Source organism: Caretta caretta, chromosome 10 (genome assembly GCF_965140235.1).
Source record: "Caretta caretta isolate rCarCar2 chromosome 10, rCarCar1.hap1, whole genome shotgun sequence".
NCBI lineage: Eukaryota > Metazoa > Chordata > Testudines > Cheloniidae > Caretta > Caretta caretta.
In genome coordinates this window covers 58,981,649-59,006,431 of record NC_134215.1, presented here as the reverse complement: position 1 = coordinate 59,006,431, position 24,783 = coordinate 58,981,649, and the positions used below count along the sequence as shown (strand labels likewise).

Below are 24,783 nucleotides of genomic sequence, written 5' to 3'. Positions count from 1 at the left end.
GTGTTTGTTTCATCCCTTCCACAGAAATAAGATTAACATTGATGGGAATTTCAACATCTTTGCAAATTTAAGAAAAGAAAATTGACATTTCACATAAAAGTTATACTGTGTTCAAAACTGAGGTATGGGTGAGCTCTGAAGTTGGTGGCAGCAAAATTGTGCCTGGAGGTATAAGGGTTAGAACAGTTTTGCAACACATAGGCTCTAGGTGATGGGCAGTTGAGGTACTTGCAAGATTTTATTATTTAATATTTGTAACAGAAGCCGAAATCAAGATCAGGGCCCCATTGTGTTAGGCACCATACAAGTGCCTGCAAAGGCAAGGTCCTTGTCCTGAATAGTTTACCATCTTAGGGTTTGATCCTGCAAAGTCTTAAACGTATGAATGGTCCCCATTGGTTTCAGTGGGACTACTTGTTTGTGTAAAGTTCTGCATATGCTTAAGTTTTTTTGCAAGATTGGTGTCTTAAAAATGGGAGTTTGAACTGGCCTTCATATGACTTTTGGGGCGGGGGGGGGAGTGAAGTGTAAGTTGTTAGACCGATACTGTTGGGAAAAATACAAAAGAAGGAAATCCAGGTTCTTCTGGGAAGAAAATGGTACGAGAGCAGTGCGGTGAGAGAGACAAAGGGTCCAGTTCTGTTCCTACAGAAGCAGTGGCAAAACTTTGTGAGTTTAGGGGTGCAAGACCAAGCTTTAAAGACCAGATTTTTACAGTTATTTAGGCACGTAAACACCTTTTTAAAAAAAGCACCTGGTGCCAGATTTTTAGTGCCATAAATATGTTTATCTTGTCTTAAGCCAGGATTAAAAAGGAAAGCTGGGCATCTTTTACTATTTGACCACATGAACACTTTTTAATAAACCAAACCAAAACAGGACATTAGCAGAACAATGTTTGAATTGTGATGTGGCACTCGGATCCCCTCAAAACACAACTACTTAATAGTATCTCTAAACTAACACAACTTTAGCCTGGTTTCAGAGTAGCAGCCGTGTTAGTCTGTATTTGCGAAAAGAAAAGGAGTACTTGTGGCACCTTAGAGACTAACAAATTTATTTGAGCATAAGCTTTCGTGAGTTACAGCTCTGTAGCCTGACTTAGCAAGAGACAAATGTTTTCTCTACTTTTAATTTTGTTCAAAATTGTCAAAATATAAGGCGTTTATCAAGTATCTATTGTGCAAAGATACAGGCTTGGATTCTTATTTACGCTAAGGCCCCTTGACATCACTGTGGTGTTGTTAAAGGGGTTTTAAAGTGGCTATAAATGTGACTTACACTCACTTGAAGATAGTTTAGTGTAAATTAGAATCAAACCCATAATATTTAAATTGAGTAGTTGTACCATGTGGAATACTTTTTGCCACTTTAAATCCTCTCCTCATTTGTATCTGATACCCAAGGAATTCCTGCTAATTAATTAGGGCAATGGATGTAGGGTCCACCCACATTAAGAGTAGTCTTAGTTTGTTTTTAAGGAGGATATATGTTGACTGTACTATGTGGGGACACAATAATGAAAAGAAGTGTCAGAGGCCCATGAATGGTCAGAGCTGAGACAGGTTTTTATTTCTGACAGTCTTTTTCACTGTGAGGCCTTGAATTTAAAGGAAGCAAATGAGATTTCCCACCTCCTCCCTCTACAACTATAAATACAAATTGCAAATTTAACATAAGTTGAGCCTGGCAGTTTTATACCAGAGAATGTATTAAGGGGGAGCAACTGTATTGATCCTCTGTACAGTCTAGAATGCAAAGTGGTAAGTTTGTTTACATATTCCCAAGACACTGGATTCTTTCTACATATTGTTACATGATTTATATTAGTTAAATTCAGAATTATCTACCAGCTGTATGATCTTATTGCATTGTTATAACAGTCTGATAGTTTTCCAAAGGTAAGTAATTCTTGTCAATAATAATTGCTGATATTCAGGAGTATGTACAAGAGTATATATCTAGTTGGCAGTGGGCATTGCAATTAAATATTCAAAAACATGTGGAGCATTTTACCCCCCAATGCCATCAGATTGTATCCTGTGGCCATTGTAGATAGCTAAATGCATATCACCATATAAACATACAACTGCAAAAAGTTACTGACTGTGAATCAGTTCTCACCTAAGACCTTTAAGAAAATTTTGTAATTTGTTACTGATGGATTTTATTGTCACTGTAATGCATTGCTTGTATAAACCCTACCTGGTTGCTTATTAACTGGGAATGCACAAAGAGCTCTATTTATTCTTTTTTTAAATTTTATTTGCAGAATGATAAGATACTTTTATATCTCTCAAGATATTGTGATCAGATATCTGAGCTGATCCACCCATATTCGACTGACTCAACGTTAATAAAATTACCTTTACTCTTAAAGTGCCTTACAAACATTAACTAATCCTCAGAATGCCTTTGTGAGACAGGAAACCTTAGCTCTTATAAATGGGGATAATAGAGACAAGGGTTAGGTGACTGTTCAGTTTGCAGGCTTGCATTTAACAATTAAAGTATGCAAATACAGCTCTGCAGTACCAAGAACCGAAAGGAACTGCATGACCGTCACTGGACAGCAAAGCTGTTTGATAACAATGTTGTATTGTCTTTAAATACTGGATATTGTCAAAAAACATTCAGAAAAATGCTAGTGTTGGATATGAAAGTAAGACCTTGTTTACGCTACAGATTTTTGTTGGCAAAAGGCAGTTTTTATCGACAAAATAGGAGAGGTGTACATACTACAATGCCACTTTTGCTGACCAAATTCACCTGTTTTGGCAACAAAATAAAACCATCTCGATGAGAGGCATGGAGCTTTTTGCGGCAAAGTTTTTATTGACCAAATGTCAGCGTAGACACAGCGCTTCGTTTTGTCACTGTAATTGGCCTCCGGGAGGTCCCACAGTGACCATCCTGACCGTTCAGGTCAGCAGTTCGAACTCCACTGTCCTGCACCTAGGTAAACAAGCATCATCCCCTCCATCTTTAAAGGCCATTTTTGAAATTCTACTTCCTGTTTGCTCAGCATGGAGAGCTCACATCACATTCTCTCCGCTGACTATGGCGGCTCCACTGGGCAAGTAGTCTCCCACTTGGACCACAGTGGAGCATTTGGATCTGCTGAGTATATGGGGAGAGGAGGCTGTCCAGTCCCAGCTCTGCTCCAGCTGAAGGAATTTTGACAGATTTCTATGGGCAGATTTCATATGGTTTGTGCGATAAGGGCTGCTACGATCAGGACACTGTGCAGTTCCAAGCGAAGATAAAGGTGCTGAGACAAGTGTACCATAAGGCGAGGAAGGCAAACGGTTGCTCAAGTGTTGTGCTGAAGACCTGCTGCTTCTATAAAGAGCTGGACGCCATCCTCGCGGGGACCCTATCTGCACTGCCAAGAGCCCTGTGGATACTTGGATGGGGCTAGAGGCGGTGGACAGTGGACCTAACCCTGAGGACAAAGTCATGGACCCTAGAGGTGGACTTGGAGGATGATGTGGAGCCCACGGCAGAGTCGTCCGGTGGTGCTGCGAATCGGGAACTCTTCTCCTCACAGGAGGTGTCTAGCCAGTCTCAGCAGTCCATCTCTGGCGAGCCAGATGCTGGAGAGCAGACACCTGGTAAGTGATCTTTTTGAGCTGATGCCGCTCGGTTATTTGACATATAGGTGTCCTTTTTTCTGTATCCGGTAGAAGTGGGTGAAGGGATAGAAATGTACAAGACTAGCTGTGTTTTGAGCATGCTTCACATTCCCCTGTGCAGCTAAGCAGTGTGATGGTACAGTGTGTTGATGCACACCAAGATTTCATAGGAATCCTCCAGAGAGATCGCTAGGACACTTTCCTGGAGGTCCTCGCCAATCCTCTGTCGAAGGTTCCTTGGCAGAGCTGCTCTGTTCCTTCCTCTGTTGTAAGAAACTTTCCTGGGCCAATCGACAATCACTGGCGCAGGGACCAAAGCGGCACACAGGCAAGCAGCATAGGATCCAGGTCTGAAGCTGAATGCGTGAAGTAGATGCACCCTTGCATTCTTTCTTACCGCCAGGAGTGAGATATCTGCTTCAGTGATCCCCACCTGTGGAAAATGGTGGCAGAATTTACAATATTGTCCCTACTTGCCTCCAGTGATCCCGTTTTTTTTTTAAAAAAAAAGTAGACCCTTTGCCCCATCTTGAACGCCCAACCACCTGCCCTCTGGGCCAAACTCACCATGTTTAGTGTATCCACCGAGCTGTTGCTTGCCAGGGAACAGTGAGAAACAATTCATATGTGAAAAGAGGTGTATTTTAATGTCATGATGCAGTGCTGTGCATGCACTAACAATCATGCTTCTCTATATTATTGTTTCTTGTGCTTCTGCAGATGTGGCATTCAGGGGAACCACCTACACACTGGCGGAGCACCTTCATCAGATAAGGAAGTGACTAAGGTGGAGCAAGGAGAACATGTTCTGTGAGGTGCTCCAATTGTCTGAGGCAGAAAAAAAGAGAATGGAGGGAGAAAAATGGAAAGATGGGATAGAAAGGACCGTGTGGAGCGCATTCAAAAGGCCCATGAGCAGATGATAAAAGTCATGGAGGAGCAAACAGAGATGCTGAAGTTCCTCATCGCACTTCAGTTAGAACAGATGCATGCTTGTGTCCCCCCCCCCCCCGGCCAATACCGAACTGTTTTCCACGCCCTTCCCAAACTCCTCCCACACATTCCTTCCAACTTTTTGAAACATCTCAGTATCCTGTTCACTCCACTTCTTTGGACAGCTTCCAAAATGAGAGCTGGACTTAAGCACAGCTATGAGAGCATCCACTGCCTTGCATTGCTAACTCCCTTCCCACCAAGCCTTTTGTATGTGTTAATTGATATTTAATCAAAGCAAACTCTCTCTGAAAGATAACCAGTCTTTATTTGTGTTCCACACTTAGTGATAGCTGCTGGTAGTAAAACATATGCATGTAGTTGTTTAATCATTTGCTTATGGTACATCCCATTCGGGAAACATCGCAAGTGTTAGGCAAAATAAGAAAATTCAAAATAATGAACAGATTACTGAACAGAAATATACATTACTGGTTCTCATTATCAGAATGTTTCCTCAAAGCCTCCCTGATTCGAATTGCCTTCTGTTGTGCCCCTCTAATAGCCCTGGTATCAGGCTGCTCAAAATCAGCAGTCAGGCAAGCTGCCTCTGTGCTCTATCCCTGGTCAAACTTTTCACCCTTCTCCTCACAAAGATTATGTAGCAGGCAGCTATGACTAGATCTAAGTGAGGAAAACATTCCCATAATCTGCCATAAAGGCATCACCAGTGCACTTTTAATCTGCCAAATGTATATTCCATGGTCATTCTGCACCTACTCAGCCTGTTGGTGAAGTGCTCCTGCCTGCTGTCCAGGTTTCCCTTCTAAGGCTTCATGATCCTTGGGAGTCAGGGGTATGCTGGATCTTCCAGGATCACTGTGGGCATTTCAACATCCCTGTCCCCCACCCCCCGAATCTTCTGGTCTGGAAAGAAAGTCCCTGCTTGCAGCTTTCTGTACAGGCCAGTGTTCCTGAAGATACATGGGTCAAGCACCTTCCCGGACCAGCCCACGTTGATGTCAGTGAAATGCCCATGGTGATCCACAAGAGCCTGCAATACTATAGAGAAGTACCAGTTTCTATTCATGCACTCTGTTGCTAGATGGTCCCGGGCCAAAATTGGAATATGCGTTCCATCTATCGCCCCTCCAGTTAAGGAATTCCATTGCTGCAGAGCCATCCACTAGTTCATACACATTGCCAAGAGTCACAGTACTTCGTAGCAGGATGTGATTAATGGCCCTGGTCACACGTGTTAACGCGGCACCCACGGTCGACTTTCCAACTCCAAACTGATTCGTGACCGAATGGTGGTAGACTGGAGTCACCAGCTTCCACGCTGTGATCACCATGCACTTCTCCACCAAGAGGGCAGCTCTCGTTTTGGTGTCCTTGCAGTGCAGGGCTGGGGTGAGCTCCGCACACAGTTCCAGGAAGGTGGATTTGCGCATCCGAAAGTTCTGCAGTCACTGCTCGTCATCCCAGGCCTGCATAACAATGCACTTCCACCACTCAGTGCTTGTTTCCTGAGCCCAAAAGCAACAGTCCACTGTGTGCAGCTGCTCCGTGAATGCCAAAAGTTCATCTGGTGTTTCTTTCCATGGCATACAGCAGGTCAGGCAACTCTGATTCCTGTTCAGATTGAGAGCTCATGATATAATGCATGACCATCCACTATATGTTCATAACAGTGACAACAACAGGAGCAGTGCAGGATCCATCCTTTCACACAGAGATGGCAGGTGCTGAGTAAACAGAGGCCATTGGAAAAATGTCACAAAATGTAGTCGGAAGACCCTGGAATGCTGGGACAGAAAATAATGCATCATGGGATGTTGAACCTGCCCCCATGATGTGTTGCGATCCACTCCGCCTTCCCACAAGCCCTAGCTGCAGAAGCGAATAGCTGCCCACAGTGCACTGTCGATGCTAGAGCACCAACTGTGGACGTGCCCTGCAGACAGAGGGAGCGTAGTGTGAACGTGCAATAGCGATGAGGTTGTAACGCTTTTTGATTGTCGACAAACTTTTTGTTGTTGACAAAACTCTATAGTGTAGACAAGGCCTTAATCTAAGAATTTTATTTTGAGCACTTACTGAATTTTATACCCATCTTTGTTCCATGCTGTAGCATCATAGAACCATAGAATATCAGGGTTGGAAGGGACCTCAGGAGGTCATCTAGTCCAACCCCCTGCTCAAAGCAGGACCAATCCCCAACTAAATCATCCTAGCCAGGGCTTTGGCAAGCCTGACCTTAAAAATATCTAAGGAAGGATATTCCACCACTTCCCTAGGTAACGCATTCCAGTGTTTCACCACCCTCTTAGTGAAAAAGTTTTTCCTAATATCCAACCTAAACCTCCCCCAGTGCAACTTGAGACCATTACTCCTTGTCCTGTCCTCTGCTACCACTGAGAATAGTCTAGATCCATCCTCTTTGGAACCCTCTTTCAGGTAGTTGAAAGCAGCTATCAAATCCCCCCTCATTCTTCTCTTCCGCAGACTAAACAATCCCAGTTCCCTCAGCCTCTCCTCATAAGTCATGTGTTCCAGTCCCCTAATCATTTTTGTTGCCCTCCGCTGGACTCTTTCCAATTTTCCACATCCTTCTTGTAGTGTGGGGCCCAAAATTGGACACACTACTCCAGATGAGGCCTCACCAATGTCGAATAGAGGGGAACGATCACGTCCCTCGATCTGCTGGCAATGCCCCTACATATACATCCCAAAATGCCATTGGCTTTCTTGGCAACAAGGGCACACTGTTGACTCATATCCAGCTTCTCGTCCACTGTAACCACTCGGTCCTTTTCTGCAGAACTGCTGCCGAGCCACTCAGTCCCTAGTCTGTAGCGGTGCATGGGATTCTTCCGTCCTAAGTGCAGGACTCTGCGCTTGTCCCTGTTGAACCTCATCAGATTTCTTTTGGCCCAATCCTCTAATTTGTCTAGGGCCCTCTGTATCCTATCCCTACCCTCCAGTGTATCTACCTCTCCTCCCAGTTTAGTGTCATCTGCAAACTTGCTGAGGGTGCAATCCATACCATCCTCCAGATCATTTATGAAGATATTGAACAAAACCAGCCCGAGGACCGACCGACCCCTGGGGCACTCCACTTGATACCGGTTGCCAACTAGACATGGAGCTGTTGATCACTACCCGTTGAGCCCGACAATCTAGCCAACTTTCTATCCACCTTATAGTCCATTCATCCAGCCCATACTTCTTTAACTTGCTGGCAAGAATACTGTGGGAGACCGTGTCAAAAGCTTTGCTAAAGTCAAGGAACAGCACGTCCACCGCTTTCCCCTCATCCGCAGAGCCAGTTATCTTGTCATAGAAGGCAAAAGGGCTTGTCTTTACTGCATTAGTTAGCTTCAGTTAGAACACTCAACTTGCTCCACTCAAGCCTACTGAGAGTGATCACACTGCAAAACAACACCCTCACAGAGGCTATGTGTACACAGTAATGTACACCAAGGGTTACTGGGACTTAACTGACCTGTGGCAGGGAATCCTGGTCTCAACCATCTACACTGCATTTTTAATCCAACATCCTAGTGACAGGGAGCCACCTCCTCCCTGTCAATTTTGCTCCCTGCTCTGGGCAAGCTCCACACAGCAGTGAGGAGGAGCCAGAGTCGCTGCTGTGGGAGGAGCTGAAAGGGGTAGCATGCTCGGCCAGACAGTAATGGCACTTCTGGCTGCCTGCACTGCTGCTCCTCTGCTGCCAGGAACTTTGGGATACCCAGGAGCACTTCTAGGACCCACATCAAGCTGAAGCCATGGGGCTCGGACCCTAGGTCCCAACTTAATATGGGCTCAGACCCTCCAGCCCTGAAGGGTCTTGGCCTGTGTACCCTCTAAGCTGCGTGGCCGCACGGCCTGCCAGGAGAGATTCAAATGCTGTGCACTTGATTAGCAGAGCTGCACGCATTTGGCAGCATGTGTTCAGGTGCCCCTCTCTGCTGCTTTTTGCAGCCATGTTGCTCCTGCAGCTGCTCCTGGGACCCTCCTGCTGGCTGTGCAGAGTGGGGGGAAGGAGGGTGCTGATGTCAGGGTGTCCCTGTCCCCCACCCCTGTATCCCATCACCACAGAGCAGGACAGAGGGGACAGGGCTCAGGACTTTTGAGCAGGAGAGAGCTGCTGAAGTCTGAACAGGCCTTCTGGGTGGAGTGAGTGCCTTAAAGAGACAGCACACGGTGTCTCAGAGACTTCCCCAGCAGCCAGTGTGCATGTGAGCGCGTGTTCTCCCTCTCTCTTGCTCATGTCCCCCATCTCTGCAGAGCCAGGGTGGGGAGACAGGGCTCAGGGGAACAGAAGAGCTTTCAGTGAGTGCCTTAAAGAGACAGTGCACGGTGTCTCTCAAACTTCCCGAGCAGCCAGCATACACACACTATGTGTGTGTGTGTGTGTAATTTTACTCTTTCAAAATGTTATTTTAGTTTTTTGACTGGTCTATGCATTTCATAATTTTTATTTCTCTCTTACACTTAAATTTAATTCTTTGAGTAGTGAGATCTAAAATGCCTAACCTATCCCGGCTGGAGTAATTATCCCTATGGTAACTTTTAAAAAATATATATTATATCTAGGATTTTTGTTTCTTCTACTGGTGGCATACATCACCTCGGTGCACATAACAAAATTTATTCTGCAGATGGATGGAAAAAAATAGAGAGAACATTGCTTGGGACCCTGGGAAAGAGCCCTAGGTTAGCATATTTGCAGTGAGGATACAAAGGTGGAGGTTAGATTGAGCCTGGGCTTAAACTGCTGTGTAGACATGCCCAGAGTGATTGAATTAGTAGTTGTTGAGCTGTTGTAATTCAAGATACTGCATTCCCATTCTAACTAGCATGAGCTTCAAACACCATTTAAATTGAGCTAGAGATTTTTGCATGGACTGGAGTCAGGTTAGGTGCAAAACTCAAGTTGCAGCTCAGGCTAACAATGCAATGAGGAGAAGGCCTAAGAACCTGTTACTGTGAATAGTTTAAGGCTGACTCATCTTTCAATGCACCTTGCAAATATCCCCAAATTGAGGAGATAATTGGTTAGGGACTGGATGACTAAACAACTAACAAGGTGATTCAGCTCATCAGCTGGGACATTTAAAAAAAAAACGGAAGAGAGGGGCAAAGGCTGGAAGGAAGGGCAAAGAAGCTCAGGATCTCAAAAGTGAGACCATCATCCCTCTGTCAAGGAGTACCTTGAAGATTGGGAAAAGCCTTATGGTGATGGGACATGAAACTGCATGAGACAAATATAATATGCTGTGGTGAACTTAAGTAAGAGTGTGTGAGGACTGCTTGTAAAGAGAAAGGGTGAGGTAGCATGTCCTGTGGCACTGCCCAACTCTGATCTACGAAGCTCTACCTGACTGTTGAACCACATGTAACTCTTGTGGAGTCTAAGAGCAAACAGCAGAATGCTTTCCATGTGACAAGGCAACAGATGAGCAAATGGATAATTCCCAGGATTCCTTCCCATCTCTACCAGCTGCTTGAGAAGGATAAGAGCTAGAGGGGTAGTATTGTGTCAAAGGGAGTGCCAAAGAGTTATAAAAATACCATGGTATGGCACTGGATTACAGTCTTCTCTAGCTGATACTCTTTTAGTAAGAAGTGAAAAATCAGTTGCACTAATGTCATCTCATAACGTGTCTCTGAGTATTTTGGGGTTCTCTGCACCTCCTTTGGGTGAGACATAGTCTCTCTAGGGTTGAGCACCGCTAAAGTAGGTTTTGTGAAGCACTTTGAGATCTACTGATGACAAGCAGTATATAACAGCTCGGTACTACTAGGCTACAGTATATGTTATAAAATCAGCTACTGCACTGGTAGATAGATATGTGATAGTTTTTGCTAATTGTGATACTCTTTGAATTTTCTAAAGTTCCTGGCAATGTTATAGAATCATAGAAGTTAACTGGTGTATTTCTTTCAGTCTATATTTCATATATGCTGTATTTCAAGAAATAATGCTTGTATAGATATGTATTGACACATTTCCATATCCATAATGCATTTAAAAATATAATGTAGCATCTGCAAAGGAGGCTGAATGTAATATGAGTTTCATGAACACCAAAGTAATATAAAAAATAATAATCTATCACATTAGAGCAATTTTGGCTGATGGAATAGATATAATAAAGATGCTATTCTTCTTTACAGGAAATCTAAGTTAATCAACTGTGTGAACATTATCGCTGTCTATATCATTGGTAACTCGTATTCTAAACGAAAGGGAGACAGAACTGATATAGCAGATACTCTGGTAGCTCTGGGAATAGGAAGAAATAAGAAACCTATTTTAACTACTTTTAGTAGATGCCAAAGGAATTGATTTGAGATATTACAGGTAATTGACAATTAGGTTTTGCTAAAACTTTTAAGTTCTTATTAAACGCACCCACACCCCTACATGAATCCACTGTTGTGTATCCAAACCAGTAGTTCTCAACCTGTGGTCCAGTCAGCACACAACTGTGGCCCATGTGACATCCTCAGGGCCATATAGGTAGTATTGGATGCGGCCCACAATGGTAAATTGGATCAGTGGTTCTCAACCTAACACACCAAGATGTGTCTTAATCATTAAATTAGATTGGTTTACTCCTTTTTTTTTAAAAGGATGCCTAGAGTGTACCCTGCCCTCTTGTTTAGGAGGAATCTGAAGTGATAGGAAAGTCTAGAACATATCTTTTGATTTGATTTTAAAATGGAATATTGGATATTGATTGTGGGAAAGCTCTCCTTGGCATGTGTTTCTTATTGTACATGTAAATTAATAGGCATCATGCCTGCCTATAAAAGAGGAAGCAAAAAGCAGCACTTTATATTCTGAATAGAACTTTATTGCACCTTAGGCAGTTTGGTATGAAGCAGAGCCACCATAAAAACAGTCTATTATTTGGGTTGAGAGATAAACAGGACACCTAGTAATTAGCAGGAATTTTGCAACATCTCAGGTGTCTATGTCTATTTAAAATAGTGCAAGGAACTGAATAATAAATAGCATATCTCAAAGAAAAGAAGATCGTTATTAGACATCACCCTATGTATTGTGTCTGTGCTACTGCACATCAAGTCAAAGCATATCCCTGGAAGCTACTGTAGATTCATGTAGCATTTGCTGTGCATGCAAATGGTATATTCTCACTACTAACTTACATTGCAGCACAGACTCAGAAATCACTCAAAATAAGCCTGTAATTTCAGGTCAGCAGCTCGCATGTTAGAATAGTTTTAAAATAAAATGCAGTGCTTTTTCTATAGTATCTGCTCAGGGAGTGCTCTGATATCACAGTGATGAGTGTGTGGCAATGCCGTGGTAGCTAAAACTGTTTCCTTTACATTTCTCTAGCAGTAATGTGATGGTTTTGACCAGAAATGGGGGTGGTTAGGCTGGATCTTGGCTTTAAAGTCCACCAGCATTGACAACTTTACTTAGTAAGCTCAGCAGCTGAATGCAATGATCCTAACCAGTGCTCATCTGGTCCTGAACATTTTGAAGACACACATTGACTTTTAATATCCCCAACTGAGAGATCTATCACTTGCCTCACCATTGACCATGCAGCAGAGAGAGGTGGTGATTACCATTTCTACTCCTTTATCACTGAATACATGAGCAGGGGGAGAGGATCTACCAGCCTGGCTCCCCTCTGTATTGGAATGCGGAAAAGGTGTGGCTGTAAACATGTATTTAAACAGATTTTGCTGTCTGTGAAGGCTCTAGCGCTCCATGGTGCTCGGTTAGGGAGAGGGGGACCCTGGGGATTTGGGAGAAAGAGAATATGGTAGGGAGGGGGTATGACAGGGGAACAAGAAAGAAAAGGAGAAAAAAGATAAAATATTGATGGGGAAACACTGACCAGAGATGGGGGGGGGGGGTAAGTAAGTGCTCGGAGAACGCAAATTGGAAGAGGTGGGTAATGTCAGGTGCATGCTGGTGGAATAACATGAGAAAAAACAGTTGCAGTCAGCAAGATCCTCTTTTGAAAGATGGTAAGTGTTTTATAGCAAGAATGTAAAATAAGTCAAGATAATTGGTAAGACATTCTCTGACCCCTGAGTGTGAGCCTGCACTTCCCCAAGGAATTCTTCTCCTTCTGCCTTTCAGGTGGCCACTTCACTAGCCCTTCCCCTGAGTAGCTGTGCAAGTGAAACAGGCAGCTGAATTGTGATTAACACCCTGGTGCACCGTGGCCAGGTAGTGCCCTTATACCCTTCTACAAATAGTTTAGAAAAAATAAACTTTAAATGATAGAACTACCAACTTCTTTGGGGGAGTTGGGAGAGGCAGGGGTGGAAAGAGATTTGAGTGGAGGGAAGGAGGGAAAAGATGAGAAAAATGACAGTAAAAGGGAAAGTAACATAGATAGTGCCGTCAATTTTATACAGCATTGAACAATGGGAAAACTGTACCAAAACTAAAGGAGTACTTGTGGCACCTTAGAGACTAACAGCTTATGCTCAAATAAATTGGTTAGTCTCTAAGGTGCCACAAGTCCTCCTTTTCTTTTTGTGAATACAGACTAACACCGCTGCTACTCTGAAACCTGTACCAAAACTGAAACCGATCCTTATAAACCAAAACAATACAGTGTAAAGCAGAGAACAAATGTACAATGTCATGTACTTATTAGATGTGGAATGCTTTTCAAACTAGAGGAATTTTTAAACTCTCTCTTTTGTAAGAGAGGAGAAAGAGGGAGGAAGCTTGGGACACTGTTCTAAACTTACAGAACAGCCTGAAAGGAGGCACAATTCCTGGAGCAGGTGGTGATAACAAAAAGGCATGGTTAGAGGTGTAAGCAGTGGTTGTGTAATATATATACCTACATGTCATATGTACAATTCCATTGTCCTGTAAATGTAAATCTACTCACCTGTGTGTGTAATGGGAAATAAGTGTATTTGGGGGACCATGTGGTTTGGATGGATACAGATCTTGGTTAGTTTGAATCTACTAGATCTTTGCCAGGAAAGATCTTCCCAAGGCATTCTGCACAGATATGTTCCATGGCATATAGGAAAAGCCCAGTTGTGGCCAGAAAGTTTATAACTAGAGCTGGTTGAAATTTTCCAACTGAAAAATTTTTCAGCAAAAATGGACATTTGGGTCAACCCAAACATTTCATGATTTTGTGTTGAATTTGCTGAATTGTTTCTGTTGAAAACAAGGAAGAAAAAATCTAAACACTTTGTTTCCACGCTTTCAAAACAAAATATTTTCACTTTTTCTATTCAAAGTGACATTTCATATAAAGGTCCTCATTTTATGTAATTTTTAAAACAAATCTTAAAATTCAGAGCAATTTTTTTTTGTTAACTTTTCAGTTTGTTAAACAATTCTGTCTTTTTGGAACTGCCAGCAAACTCGAAAAAATCAGTCATTTGTATAGCTCCCTGCCTAATCTCCATGTTAATGCCTATAAGCAAGATTTTTAAATGAGTCCTGTAACATTTTGGAGACCCAGTAGAAGTTTGTTACTGGAGATCAAGAAGTTCAGCTACTAGAGCTCCATTAAAATGATGATAAACCAGTTGTGTGACTTTGAAAGCTATACTTGCTAGGCAGTAGCTGTTCCATGGATAATGTTCAGGTCCTTAGAAGCATATTACTTTCTGAAGTAATTTGCCACAATTGAAATGATTATTGTTTTGGGCATCTGGGAGACGGAAATTATTCTTTAATGCTCTAATGCAAGTAATTATTTAAGGTGGCGTTGATATGAAACTACCAAACGAATTGTATAACCCAGGAAATGTAAAGCTAGTCTTAAATCATGTCTCACCCAGTTCCTGTAAAACAAGCTTGCTTTCTTTGTGTTTTCAACAAAGTAAATGTTTTTTTAATGACGGGTAGAGTAGTATGTGATTATGTAGCTTTGATTATTGGCATACAAAAATATGCCTGTGATGATTTTTGTATTTTATTTTTTTAAAGCGTGGAATTGTATGTTGATAGTTGCACTGCAAGTGCACGTGCGTTTGTGTAGTAGATGAGGTTGTTAGCACCATTTTTTTTTATTAAGGTTGCCCAACATTTCCCATTATAAGACTCTTTTTACAGTTGCTTACAAGTTTGTGATCACTTTAACCATTTGGGTTGAAATTTTCCATGCTCTGGGTGTTTACTGCAACCTGAATTTACATAAGTAGGGCCATACAGGATCAGATCAGTTGTCCATGTAGCCCATTATCCTGTCTTCTGACAGTGGCCAGGGCCAGATGCTTCAGAGGGCATGAACAGAACAGGACAATTTATCAAGTAATGCATCCCCTGTTGTCCAATTCCAACTCCTTGCAAGTCGGAGGTTTAGAGACATCCAGAGCATAGGGTTGTGTCCGTGATCATCTTGGCTAATAGCCATTGATGGACCTATACTCCATGAATTTATCTCATTCTTTTTTTGAAACCAGTTATACTTTTGGCCTTCACAACATTCCCTGGTAATGAGTTCTACAGGTTGACTGTGCTTTGTGTGAAGAAATAGTTCCTGATGGTGGTTTTTTAAATCTACTGCCTATTAATTTCAATGGCTGGCTCTTGTGTTATATGAAAGAGTACATCACATTTCCTTATTAACTTTCTCCACACCATTCATGATTTTATAGAACATAAGAACATTGGCCACTGTCAGAAGACCGGATACTGGGCTGGATGGACCATTGATCTGACCAGTATGGCTCTTCTTATGATCTACAGATACGTCCAAAGCAGACTGTGAAGTGTTACAAAGGGATCTGACAAAACTGGGTGATGGGGCAACAAAATGATTAAATGTAATGTTGAAAATGCAAAACAGTGCACATTGGAAAACACAATCTCAACTACACATACAAAATGATGGGTTCTAAATTAGCTGTTACCACTGAAGAAAGAGATCTTGGCGTCCTTGTGCGTAGTTCTCTGAAAACATCTACTCAATGTCCATCTGTAGTCAAAAAAGCTCATAGTGTTTGGAACCATTAGGAAATGGATAGATAATAAGATAGAAAATACCATAATGTCACTGTATAAATCCATGGTATGCCCACACCTTGAATACTGCATGCAGTTCTGGACACCATATCTCAAACAAGGTGTATTAGAATTGGAAAAAGTATGGAGAAGGGCAACAAAAGTGATTTAGGGTTATGGAACAGCTTCCATATAAGGTAATTTTGCATTGTCGGCAGACTTTACCACCTCACTCTTACCACCTTTTCCAGGTCATTGTTGAACAGTTTTGATCCCAGTACAGGTCCTTGGGGAACCCTGCTATTTAGCTCTTTCCACTGTGAAAACTGACTGTTTATTCCCACCCTTTGTTTCCTATCTTTTAGCCAGTGAGGGATCTATGAGAGGACCTTTCCTCTTATCCCATGACTCCTTAATTTGCTTAAGAACATTTGATGAGGACCTTGTCAAATGCTTTCTGAATTTTTCATAAGTTTCAGTCATTTCTCAGAATGAGGTTAGACCGCATGGAGGAGGAATACAGAAGGGAGAAGACCTGGACCAGGGAAGAAGGAAAGGAGTAGTTAGGACAAGGAGATTTCCTGGGACAGGAAGAGGAAAGGGGGAAGAGAGAAACTGACTGGGAGTTGTGGGGTGGGACTGGGATTGGGAGCCAGAGATGGTAGGGAGGCTGGGGTTGGGAGAAAGAGGAGGCTGAGACTTGTTTGGCAAGGAGGCTGGGACTGGGAGCTGGTGAAATAAAATGGGGGATCTGGGAGCCATTTGGGGAGGAATGACAACACTGAGATCAGACTCCGTGCTTAGAGGAGGGGGGAGACAGAAGGTGGTTGAAGGAGGAGACTGGGATTGGAAAGCAGTGGGGGGTGAATGAGTGGGGGATGGGGTGGGGGAAGAGATATGAGAAGGAGCCAGGACGTGCGTGGGGGAACTGAGATATGAGAAGGAGCAAGGATGTGCATGGGAGAATTGGGGCTGGCTGGACAAAGAGATTGCTACAAAAAGCCAGGGAGAGAGGTGATTGGGGCAAAAATACAGGGGTGGGAAGAGTTGGGAGGGAGGAACTGGGAATGTCAGGGCAAAGAGACTGGGACTGGTAGTGATGCAATGCTCAATTTGAGATGTCTAAGACCTGATTTTTTTCAGGTGCTTAGCATGATACAGCACTTGATAGTTTCAAATAACAGCTCCTCTTGACTTCAGTTGCAGCTGTGAGAGTTTAGCAAATCAGAGTGTGAGTGTTCTGCACATCAGACCCCAGGGTCTCAAGCTGGGCACTCAGAAAATGAGGAACACATAAGTAATGACTACCCATGAAATGTTTGATGTGGTGTTTTTTGTTTTTTTTAAGTGTCTTGCCCAGCATCACACCAGAACTCTGTGTGCCAGAGGTAGGAATAGAATCCAGTTGTCCAGGGCACCATTCAACTGCTGTTAGCATAAGACCATCCTTCTCTTCCTGCCATGCCTTATTAACTAGTACAATAAATGAGGCAGTGGTCTTCTAGACAACAGCCACCTTTACTACACAATCCTGATTCATCCCCTGAGCAGGTCCATCTTGTGCAATGAATGAAGTAGAGGTACTGTTGAAAAAAGAAGCATGTGAACATGGAATTAGAGAATGTATCATCATGCTTATGCACAAAGTCTATGAATTAAGGTTACACAGGCAACCTTATTTCTGGAACTTCCTAACTTTCGAGGGCTCGATCTTTGTAACTTTAATGTTCTTTTAATGTGGTGGGAGGGGGTTGGGTGATATTTGTATATGATATTGAGGAGAAAATATCAGTGTAACAGAAGCTTGGAAATATTTCACAATTATGTATTTTTTTTAAATGTCAAAGCTACAGCAATATTTCCTTTTTTCATTTGTATGGTAAATGTTGTTTTCCCAGTTACGTACACAGCTAATGTAGTGTGTGATTATCTAATATAGACAAACTAGCTTGCTCCAAATCAGTACCAGGTATCCTTTAAAAACAATCTCTAAACAGAGAGATTAACTCATGTACTGTGTCTAAGAATACAGTACAAATTGATTATGTACTACAGTTGCCAGCTCATTGTCTTGTGAATAGTTCCAGGAGATGTATTTTTGGTTCCTTTAATTTTAGTACTTTAAAGGTGAACTCCAGTAATCCCCTTTGTTCTTCATCCCCCACCAGCATTTTAGCTTTTTTATACTAGAAAGAGCATGCTGGGTCGGTGTTTATTTCTCTGTGTTATCTGAAGAACTGGAGAGCTAATGGGATGTGACATCATAAGAGACTGAAAATTGAGCTGCAGCTTTCTCATCCCTCAGTTGATGGGGAAGGAGAATATTTAGACTGTTGAAATGTGGTGGAGGTGTTAAAAACTTAATAAGTTTCAACACCTAAAAACTTTAAAAGTTCTTATTGTTGAATGGGAATATGTGTTTGGTTACAAAATCTTTATCTGAGGGACTAAGGGCAACATTCAGGAATGTTCCCAAATCTACCAGGTCCTGCTAAGTATATAGAGAGGGGGAAAAAAACTGAAAATGTATGTTTTTTGTCAATCTTGCAAACATTTACATTATGTGCTGAGTTTAATGGGACTGTTCATGTGCATAGAGTTAAGCAGATGCATAAATATTTTTCAGCCATATTTTCAGCAGTGTTCACTGATTTTGTGCACTTCAGTTTTGGGTGCCCAATTTGTGACACCTTGTATCTAATTTTTTTCAGAGGTGTCGAAAGCCTGAATTGGGGACTCAGTGTCCCTCTTAAATTGAGGCACACACATGCATATATATTTTTTTAGTTTAACTTCCTCTGTACTTTTACCTACTGGGACCTGAGTTCAGAGTTCTGTGTCCCCCTTACAAGAATTGATAACATACCTAACACCTACACAAATATGTGCAAATACCATGCAGCTCATTGCCCTACTTCAAGTCTTGCAGTACTGATGTTACTAAATCCTGCAGGAGAAACAGAACCTGAACTGAAGTATTGGGGTACCATGGGAGTATGCCAGCCTTTAAAAAAAAAAAAAGCTTCAAACGTGAACTGGACTGCTTAAAATATAAACAAAATATAGTACAAGTAAGTCCTGATTTTTTTTTTTTTGAGCACTAAATATCAAACCACTGTAATCTAAAATCCATATCCTAAATGCAGTTTATATATTTTTTTAATTGAAAGTTTCAGTTTCAGATGTTTCCTGAGAACTACGTTAAATCAGGGTTCATATGTATAAATGACCCACATTTATTCATAAAAGTTTAAGAATTATAGTGCAAAATATTTAGACTTGCACTGACATTGCATAAGAGAGTTGTAAAAACTGCATCTATCATGTATTTCTTCATGAAAAAGTTTTAAAATGAGCAATAAAACATCTTATATATCATGTCTCCTGGATTTTCCTCCAGGATATTTTTATTTTAAAGGGTGCATAAAGAAACGTTTTGAAAGTAAATTATAAACAAAAGTTGAGAGCAGCTCCAGGCAAAGGAAAACAGCTGTTATGGACTGTGCCTACACATCTACTTATCCCTAGCCTCCAAATCCAACCATACATATATAATATATATATATATATAATTTCCCGATAATGAATTTGAGTAAGTCAATGTCTTGAACAATTAATTTTTTAATAACCTCATTCCTCTCTCTCACCCAGAAATCCAGTCCTCTAGTTGTACATACACATATAATTTCTGTTAAGACTAATGAAACTTCTATCCTTCCTTGAGGATGCAAGTATATAAGACCTAAGGAATTTCTGTATCTTTCTTTGCAGGTCTGTAGCATGCTCCCTTTTGCTGTTTTGAATTTGTTTTTGTGTTTAGTATTATTTAGGGTAAAAGGTGTTTGGTTTTTTGTTTTTAAATAGCAACCCTACCATGTACCGAATGGAATGTCTACAGGGAAGTTCTCTGATGGCATGGTGTATGGTGTGGTGCACAGGACTGACAATAACCATAAGAAAGAAATGGTGGTTTATGGGTGGTCAGCTAATCAGCTGAAAGAAGAGATGAATTACATTAAAGATGTGAGTTATATTTTTTTAATTTTAAAAAATGTTCTCAAATATCCTTTCTATAATGTTGTTGTTTATTGAGTCTCTACAACTTGAGTAAAAAAACCCTCTGTTCTGTAGCAGGGGACTGTAACAGACTCACATCCTCTGTGGGTTGGGTACAAGGGGAATAGCTAATACATACACTGACCGGAGCACTAGAGTCCTGCTTCTGTTCAGCAAGTAAGCTGCCAAACAACTCATAGGGTCCCTGTTCCAAAGCCCTTATAATCTGAAATCAAATACATAGAAAATTGTTTAAGCTGCCCTTGAAAGACTGATCAAACCCATCCTCTCCAGTTCTGGGTGGGTTACTAAAAATGGTAAAGTAGCAAATTCATTTAAGGATGCTTTGGGGCAGCTTCAGGGTAAGGGGTTGCCTAATAACAGTGGCCTCTTGCACAAATTTTACTGTATAGAAAGTATTGGATAATAAGAGAAACTAACATGTCATAGCTAACTATAAATAACAGCTCTCCTGAAATAGAAGTGTAAATTCAGTGGCTTTGGTAAGACTGTGCCAAATCATGCTGAAGCTAAATATTTCACCTGTTGATCTTTGACCCTCTAGGTTTAGTTTGTAATTCTGCTAATTAGCACAAAGCAAATAATCTGTCCTTCTCTCTTTACTCCATTCCACCCATGGAATGGAGTAAAGCTGGCCAGTGCAGATGATGCTATACTGATTTCAAGTTCAAGAGATCAACTTTCATATAAAAGAGAGAATCACTGTGAGTCAGGCTAACAATTTAAGGGGATGTAATAACATTGATTCCTAATATCTGCTTGTTTTTGCTTACAGGCCCTTGCAGGCTGTTTTTTCTTATGCTAATAGGCCATTTTCTAATAGTCGGGGATCATTGACTCTCTCTTACCAGTGGCTTCTTGTAGTTGAGGAAACTTGCCCTTTTTGTAATATTCTGGGCTCAATTCACCATTGACCTGTCCCTTGTATGGTCATTTACACCAGTGAAAAGTGAGTGAAAATGCTCTCATTCTGACGGGGGGTAGGGTTCTCCCTCTGCGAGCTGCTCCTAACTGCAAGCACTGTCCCCACAGCTCCCATTGGCTGGGAGAACTGCAGGGGTGGTGCTTGCAGAGAAGGACAGCACGTGGAGCCACGTGCCCCCTTCCCCTCCTCCCCCCAGTGGCTGCAAGGGTGCAGGAAGCGGTGTGGGCCCAGGGTAGGCAGGGAGCCTGCCTTAGCCTCGCTGCACCTACCACGGGAGCCGCCGGAGGTAAGTGGTGCCTGGCAGGAGGCTGCACCCCAATCCCCAGCCCTGTTCTGAAGCCAGCACCACATACTCCCTCCTGTACTCCAAACCTCCTCCTGCACTCCAAGCCCCACCCTGAGCCCCCTCCCAGAACCAGCACCCCAAACCCCCTCCTGCACCCCAGCCCTGACCCCCCCCCAGAGCCAGCACCCTGTACCGCCTCTTGCACCCCAACACTCTGCCCCAGCTCGGAGCCCCCTCCTCCTCTGAAACTTCCTCCTAGAGCGTGCATCCCTTGCCTCCTCCTGAATGCCTACCCCAGCCCAGTGAAAGTGAGTGAGTGTGGGGGACAGCGAGCGATGGAGTGAGTGGGAAGGGTTGGGGCCTCAGGAAGGGGCAGGGTAGATCCTGGGTTGCACTTAGATTCAAAAAGCGATCTTGGGCATAAAAAGGTTGGAGACCACTGACCTAGGAGCTCCAATCTTGGACCCAGACTCCATTGTGCCAGGTACTGTACATACACAGAACAGAGACAGATGCTGCCTCAAAGAACTTTGATTGGACAATTGTACAGCATGTCTTTGGATTTGCTGGGTTGGTTTGGTTTGCCCTAGTGCTGTCATCATCATTGTGTGTTTTTTTTCGTTTTGTTTTTGTTTTTTTCCTCTCACATGGTATACCAGCTCACAGACATATCCTGTTTAAAACTTCAGATCCCTTCCCACACCCTCCCCAGTCATTTTGTGCCAATTGAAGTATGATACTATGTAAATGCACTCTTATTATTTGGATCAAAGCCTTCGGTCCAGACAAGTATTAGAATGAAGAGTATGTCCTCCAATCAAAAGGATGGCAGTAGTGTTGTCTGAACAGATTCTCAAAAACAGCCAAAGGTCGGTGGGTCGGTCTATCTATCTAATATAAAAGTCTGACAAGAACAAACTTTTAGGCTTTGATTCTGGCAGTGCTGTGTATAGAGGTTGGGGGAAGGTGTGATCCTCTCTCTCTCCATGTAAAGCTGCGTTCAACTAAACCAATTCAAAAGCTTCGCTCCCCCCTCCTCCCAATGACTTGCATCTTTGCAGCCCAACAAGGTGTTAGTCTGTCTTCACTACATACATGCATATAAGGTGATGTTTAACATTTAAACTTAAAGTAGACTAAAAATCATAGCTCTCTGGGTAGGTGCACTAGTGGGGAGAGACTCTACTGAGTTATTTCTTGAACACAAGGAATGGTGTGTGGCAGGGGAAGGAGAGAGAGTTCCTGGTGCTTTCAGCTGCGCATGTTCCAAAGGGGGCAGGACTACATGGTTTGGGGCATGGCCATGCAGCACAAACCCCTTTCTGAGAGTGCACCCCCCTAAAGCAGTGTTTCTCAAATGTGGCCACCGTGGCCAAATGCAACCACCAGGGACATTTCTTGTGGCCACAGCCTCTGGGGGAGAGAGGGGAGAAGGGAGGGAGGGAGTAGCGTCCCCTCTCCCTCCCTTTTGCTCCTGGATGCCCTGTCTTGGTGTTGATGCTGGGGCCACTAACAGGGGTTGGGCCCCACCCCACTCTGGAGAAACCTGGGGCACAATGCTGGAGGAGCAGGCGCCCAGTGAGTTCCCCACCTTCCCAGGGGTGATGGGGCTCAGGCTTTGGGGTTCAGCCCTGGAGTGGCAGGCTCTGGCCACCGGGCTTTGGGCTCCAGTCCTGGGCTATGGCTGAGCAGCAGGAAGCTTTGGCAGCAGGGCTTCAGGCTCTAGTCCCCTGTTGCCTCCCCTGGCCCCACATCCAGGGCTTAATTTGTCCCCAGGCTTGGCAGGGCTAAGTAAGTCTGCTGTGAAAATTGATACTTGTATGTTTAATATCACTTTTCACAGCAGACTTACTAGCTAGCATTAAAAAAATTACAATGATTTGGACATGTGTATGTGCATATTTATTTGTTTTTCCTAAAGCTAATAAGTATTTTAGGAAAAAGTGTGAGACCGGCCATCGGCAAAAGTTGGTGGCCGCACTCTGAGGCCACCAAAAATTTGTCCTGAGAACCCCTTTATTACATACGTACACACGAATGCAGCCACCTCTCGGTACCTCCTGACCTGACTCCAGCTGTGCATAGGCCCAACTATGCTCACTGTTGTACAGTACCTAATCAGTCTGGTAGGTAATCATAACTGAGTGAAAAGGGCGACCTCTAACTATGTGTCTGGAAGGTAGCATGTAAGAGAACATTTATATATTTAGTTGTGTCTGTTGTAAACACTAGTTAATCTTGAGCTAAAAAGTTGCTTCTGTTCATGTTTGATTAACGTAGCTAACTCAGTTTTGTTTCCAGTGTTAAAAATACATATAGGAAATAACAATTTATACCTGCAGTTATTTTAAATTACGTTTAATTTTTGTATTAAAATTAAATTGGTGAATAGCCTATTTTTTGGAATCTAGTGATGAAATTATGTTTCTAAATTAATGCAAATCAGTGTTTATACAGAGAGGGGCCTTAAAAGGTAAATAAACCCTCAGCTACTACACAGTTGTCTTAGATACCAATGTCACAGTGAGCCATCTTTGGCTTAGTAATGGTGATACTGTAGGTGATCTTGGTCTTTGGAGAACATAGTTGTCTGTTTTCTAATCTAAATTATATTTGTAATAAAGGCTGAATAACAAAGGCTTATAATTTGTCTGACTACAGGTGAGAGCAACTTTGGAAAAAGTAAGAAAGAAAATGTATGGAGAGTATGGTGAAATGAAACGGAAAATACAGCAACTTACAAATGAATTGACAGTAAGTTCACGTTTATTTGTAATGATGTCATAAGAGGTGAACCAAACAAGGTTACCTACAAACATTTTTTATGAAAGACAGCATGTGGCATGAAACAAATCATGTTTTAGAGCCATTTAAGTTCATTATTTTTCATGCCTTCAGTACTTTGCATTTTTCAAGCAAAATGAAAACAGGGCAGAGGCTTTTTCTGTCTGTAAAGGATCATTAGAGAGTCAAGTGGGTGAGGTAATGTCTTTTATTGGCCCAACTTCTGTTGGCGAGAGAGAGAAGCTTTTGAGCTTATGCTGAGCTCTTCTTCGTGTCTGGTCATGTAAGGGAGCCTGACAGATTACTCCCATTACCTGCTTTTTGTAAATAAAGCCTACTGTTAATTACATTGCTTGTGTGATTATGTATGATTAATATTCTAATACTGACTGGAGGATGGTGTTTATCGTAGAAAGCTACTGTTCTGTGGGCTGACAAATTAACTCACTGGGGGTTATACAAGAATCTGTCGTCTGTTGCTTACTGGAGGTCACGTTTGCAACTCAACAGGTCATTCCAGTAAACTAAATTCCAGCCTTTGTAACTTACTACAGTATTTAAATATATTTGATTGCCCTAAAAGTGCTGCAGCCTCAGTTCTCTGCTGAAGCCTCTCCATGTTCCACTGCAGCAATAATAGTGAAGGTGTCAGGAAAATTGTCCCCCCCCCCCTTTTTTTTTTTCCTCACATGCACTTTAAAAATTGCTCTTACCTGAATCCATACAAACTGAGTTCTTTAGTTCAAAAAACTGGTTGGTTCAACAATTATGCTATAGATGCCAATTGCAACATTACTTTCTATGGCCCTGATTCAGTAAAGCCTTGTTAATAAGGATAACATTTAAGCATATGCTTAACTTTAAGTTAGTGGGACTTAAACTTATGTGCTCTAATGCTATCTTGATAGAGCCTTTAGCTTCTGCGAGTCATTATCCTAGAGTGTGCATCATGATCTCTATAGGTTTGGAAGCAAACTTAAAAATTTGAAAGGGGAAAAAAAAATCATTGTTGGACTACTTCCTGATACTTGGGAGTGTCTGAAAATATGAATACTTGCTTCTCTTTCACTTAATCTTTTTTCCATCAGTTTCTGTGCCCTGTAGAAGGGAAGCAGAGTCCAAAAAGTAGCTAAAGATCAGAGAACTGTGTCCCAAATGC

The 24,783-nt window shown here is 42.4% G+C and overlaps 1 protein-coding gene across 1 annotated transcript in view; it reads left to right on the top strand.

The window, feature by feature from the left end:
* Positions 1–24,783, top strand: part of MYZAP (myocardial zonula adherens protein) — an 89,812-nt gene that overhangs the window by 8,706 nt on the left and 56,323 nt on the right. The window contains exons 3-4 of the mRNA XM_048867034.2: positions 19,417–19,575; positions 23,502–23,594. Of these exons, the coding sequence (XP_048722991.2) occupies positions 19,417–19,575; positions 23,502–23,594 (252 nt within the window). The remainder of the gene's footprint in view (positions 1–19,416; positions 19,576–23,501; positions 23,595–24,783) is intronic.